Here is a 4,617-nt window from a genome sequence, read left to right as displayed (position 1 = left end):
CAGCCAAGGAGGAGCTGGCTGGAGCCTGAGAGCGGCAGGAGCAGGAATCCCTCCAGCCTTTGGGGAGTGCATGGAATGCGGGGAGCCCCCCAAGGCCGAGGGTCCCGGGCCAGGCTTCCCGGGGGAGAGGGGCGCATTGGGGGGGGGCGATGGAGGAAAAGGTCCGAGAGGCCCAGATATTAAGGGGGGGGGGTCCTGGAGGGGATTCCCCCCCGCTGCAGTCTCGCAAAGGGCTCCCGGGGAAGGAAGCGGGAAAGGGGGGCGCGATTGGGGGGGTCCAGGAGGCCCCTCGGCCCGGCTGCGGGAGGGAGGGAAGAGGGGACCCCCAAGTTCAAAGGGAGCCCCTCCTCTTATCTCCGCGACGGCAACAAAAACCCCGCCGCGTCTGCGCAGGCGCCATCTGATTCAAGGAAGGAGGAGGCCGATTGGTCGCTCTGGCGATGGCAGCGATTGGCAGGAGGACACCTCGGGGCGGCCCCTGTAGAAAAATAGGCGGAGCCTCCAGGAAAAGGGCGCGCGCATCTGGGATTAAACAGAACTGAGGCGGTTAATTGATGCCGCGCCGAGTCTAGCACGCCCCTCGTTACTGCGCAGGCGTGAGATGGCTGATTCGAGGAAGGAGGGCGCAGATTGGTCGCTCGGGGGAGGGCGGCGATTGGCAGGCGGACAACTCGGGGCGGTCTCTTCAGAGGAACAGGCGGAGCTTCTAAGAAAAGGGCGCAGAGAGGTCCCGCCTCCACTTCCGGAAACAAAACGGGCAACGAGCGATCTTCCTGAACCGGCGATAGAGGAGTCCGAACGTTGCAGGTTTGGCGCAGGGGATGCTGGGAGTCCCGGGAGGCGGTGAAGGGCTAGATGAGGAGGCCGAGGCCTGGACGGGTGGGAGGACGCTGGCAGGGAGGCCCGTGGCAGGGGGAGGCTTCGGCCTTCCTCCCCGGGCGGGAGAGCCTGGGACTGCCCTCCGGGAAAGGGGGCAATACAGTGACGCGCCTCTCCTTCGTCCCTGCAGGAGGAGGGCCTGTGGAGGAAGGAAGGAGGCCCCGCGGAGCAGCCCCGGGAGGAGACGGCGCGGAAGGCCCGAAGGGATGAGCCGACGAGGACTCCGCGAAAGGAGGCCGCTTGGAGGGCGAAGCGGGGAGCAGGAAACGGGCGGAGACCCCGAGACGGGCCTGGAGGGCCGAGAGTCCCTCAGAAGAGGCGGGAGACTCGGAAAACGCCTCAGAATCCAGGAGGGAGGAAAGAAATATCAGTGCCCGGAATGTGGAAAATCCTTCAAAGCAAATACAGATCTTGAAAGGCATCAAAGGACCCACTCAGGAGAGAAACCATTTAAATGCCTGGAATGTGAAAAGAGCTTCAGTCAGATGGGACACCTTTCTTTACATCAAAGGATCCACTCAGGAGAAAAACCATATAAATGCCTGGAGTGTGGAAAGAGCTTCAGTCTGAGGGAAAACCTTTATAGACATCAAAGAATCCACACAGCAGAGAAACCATATAAATGCCTCGAGTGTGAAGAGAGCTTCAGTCACAGGGGAAAACTTTATAAACATCAAACGATCCATTCAGGAGAAAAACCGTATAAATGCCTGGAGTGTGGAAAGAGCTTCAGTCATAGTGGAAACCTTTATGTACATCAAAGGATCCATTCAGGAGAAAAACCATATAAATGCCTGGAATGTGGAAAGAGGTTTGCTTATCAAACAAGCTTCCGCACACATCAAAGGTTTCACACAGGAGAAAAACCATATAAATGTCTGCAGTGTGGAAAGAACTTCAGTCAGAGAGCACATCTTTATGTACATCAAAGGATCCATTCAGGAGAAAAACCGCATAAATGCCTGGAATGTGGAAAGAGCTTCAGTCATAGGTGCAGCCTTTATGTACATCAAAGGATCCACTCAGGAGAGAGGCCGTATAAATGCCTGGAATGTGGAAAGAGGTTTGTTTATCAAGGAAGCTTCCACAGACATCAAAGGATTCACACAGGAGAAAAACCATTTACATATATGGAGTGTGGAAAGAACTTCAGTCGGAGAGCAAGTCTTTATACTCATCTAATAATCCACTCAGGAGAGAAACGATATAAATGCCTGGAATGTGAAAAGAGCTTCAGTCAGAAGGGCGACCTTTTTAAGCATCAAAGAATTCACACTGGAGAGAAACCATTTAAATGCCTGGAATGTGGAAAGAGCTTCAGTCAGAAAGGAAACCTTTATTCACATGAAAGAACCCACTTAAGAGAGAAACAGCATAAATGGAGAACAGATGGAACACTCGGGAATCCCCAAAGAATCCAGGAGGGAGGAAAGAAACATCAATGCTCAGAATGTGAAAAATCTTTCAAAAGAAATGGAGATCTTGAAAGGCATGTAAGAACCCACACAGGAGAAAAACCTTATAAATGCTTCGAGTGTGGAAGGGGCTTCAGTATGAGCGGCAGCCTTTATAAACATCAAAGGATCCACTCAGGAGAAAAACCTTATAAATGCCTGGAATGTGGAAAGCATTTCAATAATAAAGGAAATCTGTGTAAACATTACATGATTCACACAGGAGAAAAACCACATAAATGCCTGGATTGTGGAAAGACCTTCAATCAGAGACAAAACCTTTACAGACATCAAAGAATCCACACAAGAGGAAAACCACATCAATGCCTTGAGTGTGGAAAGAGCTTTACCGACGGTACACACCTTCATCAACATCAAAGGATTCACATGGAGAAAAAAACGCTAAATATGCCTGAGTGAATGAATGAACCTTTATTGTCAAAGTACAACATGTATACATTGAGATTGGCTGAGCCTCTGTGCCCCGCCCAACAACTGACAGTTACAACAAACCCACCATCTTGTTACACCGTGTGAGCTAATTGTACAACACCCCGTCGGGAAGATCTTCACTCACAATACATGTTTGAGTAATTGAATGGAACTCAGTTGAATTCAATTGACTAATTTGTTTAGCCAAATGTGATTAAGACACACAAGGAATTTGCTTCCAATGCAGAAGCTCTCGTACGTGCAAAGCAACAGAATAATGATAACAGAATAACAGAGCTGGAAGGAACCTTGGAGATTCTCTAGTCCAGGCTTTTCAACCAGTGGTACGTGTACCACCTGTAGTACTTTGTCATGTGGCAGGTGGTACACGACTGTCCTAGAGTAGTGTGCAGACGGCTGACCCAACAGTGCCTGCTACTGCAATGTATTTTGCAAATATTTTTTGTTATAGTTTGGTATACTGCCCTAAAACCTAACCATCTTACAAGTAGGCCAAAACAGCGCCCCCAAATGAACCCGCCAAGGACTCAGCTTTCCTGCAAGAAACCTCCAAAACTAATCCAATCAAGTAAAAAAACAGCCCAGCATATATTGCAACTCATCCTCCCAGACTGCACTGCTAGATTATGGCTTTGCCTTTTCAAGTGAAGAAAATGGCACTGTTCATTTTTCGTTTACTGTAAAATTTAAGTCCATTTAAATTTTTGCAAATTTTTATTAATGAGTCAGTTCACCCATTTCTCTTTCTTTTTTGCCTTCTGACCTGAGCCTTAGTGCTACTTTCACAGTCTCGTTAACATTTCAATCTATGCGGGCCATAACTTTTGCCTGATACGATGAAGTCTGTGCTGCGGGAATACATTCTTTGCTGAGGGCCAAGAAACGGGTTTCTTGTACTTAGTTGCATTTTGTTGTAACTTCTATATTTTTTATCATAACTTTGTAATGTACTTTTCTGCCTTAGCATGTAGGTGCTTGTAATTTTCGAACTGCAAAACAATCAACTTTCTCAGCCTGAATAGCAAAGGACTTTTTCATTTATACATGCTAGATGATTCACCTGGCCAAAATGATATGTTCACAACAGATTTATGTTACCTGTGACTTTTTCCCATGCAAACATTCTCCTTTTAATACCATGCTTTTCCAAATACAATGCTGTGTGGAGAGAGAGTTTCCTCCTTTAAATTTCTGGGAGTCTACCTCTGTGAAGATCTTACCTGGAAAGTTAATACAACCCAAATGGCCAGAAAGGCCCAACAGAGACTCCACTTCCTCAGGGTCTTGCAGAAGAACAGGGTAGAACAATAGCTAATGACCCTCTTTTACTGGTCTACTATAGAGAGCGTTCTCTCGTATGTTATTGTGGTTTGGTATGCTGGTCTGACAGCTGCGGATAGGAAAGTATTACAGAGGGTGGTGAGCACAGCACAAGACATTGTGGGCTGTCCCCTGACACCACTGGATGACATTGCCAGGGCTTGCTGCCTTGGAAGAGTGAGGAAAAATTCTCAGGGATGACTCACCCTGGTCGATATCTCTTTACTCTCCTACCATCGGGTAGGAGATATAGGAGTATAGCCAGCCGTACCAACAGGCTGAAGAACAGCTTTTATCCATGGGCTGTTAGGCTCTTGAACGGGAAATAATTTTATAAACTCTATGTATGATTGACTTGCGAGGCTGGTGTGTTGTGCAATTAGCTCACATGGTGTAATTAGATGGAGGGTTTGTTGTCACTGTGAGTTGTGGGGAACACGAAGGGAGGCTCAGCCAATCTCAATGTATACTTGGTTGTACTTTGACAATAAAGGTTCATTCATTCCTGAAA

The 4,617-nt window shown here is 48.0% G+C and overlaps 1 protein-coding gene across 1 annotated transcript; it reads left to right on the top strand.

Annotated features, from left to right (window-relative positions):
• The first annotated feature begins 656 nt into the window (after positions 1–656).
• On the top strand, positions 657–4,617 carry LOC308674907 (uncharacterized protein). Its single transcript, XM_081339771.1, has 2 exons — positions 657–807; positions 1,010–4,617. The coding sequence occupies exon 2, from the start codon at positions 1,086–1,088 to the stop codon at positions 2,751–2,753; it is 1,668 nt and encodes a 555-aa protein (XP_081195897.1). The 5' UTR covers positions 657–807; positions 1,010–1,085; the 3' UTR covers positions 2,754–4,617.

This window comes from Vipera berus (genome assembly GCF_964194415.1).
Source record: "Vipera berus genome assembly, chromosome: 15".
NCBI classification, from domain to species: Eukaryota; Metazoa; Chordata; class Lepidosauria; order Squamata; family Viperidae; genus Vipera; species Vipera berus.
The sequence above is the reverse complement of the archived record's forward strand: the minus strand, read 5'-3'. Positions and strand labels throughout refer to the sequence as shown.

Bases quoted from the DNA above. Each gene is read 5' to 3' on its own strand.
- LOC308674907 (XM_081339771.1), top strand. From the start codon at position 1,086: ATGAGCCGACGAGGACTCCGCGAAAGGAGGCCGCTTGGAGGGCGAAGC.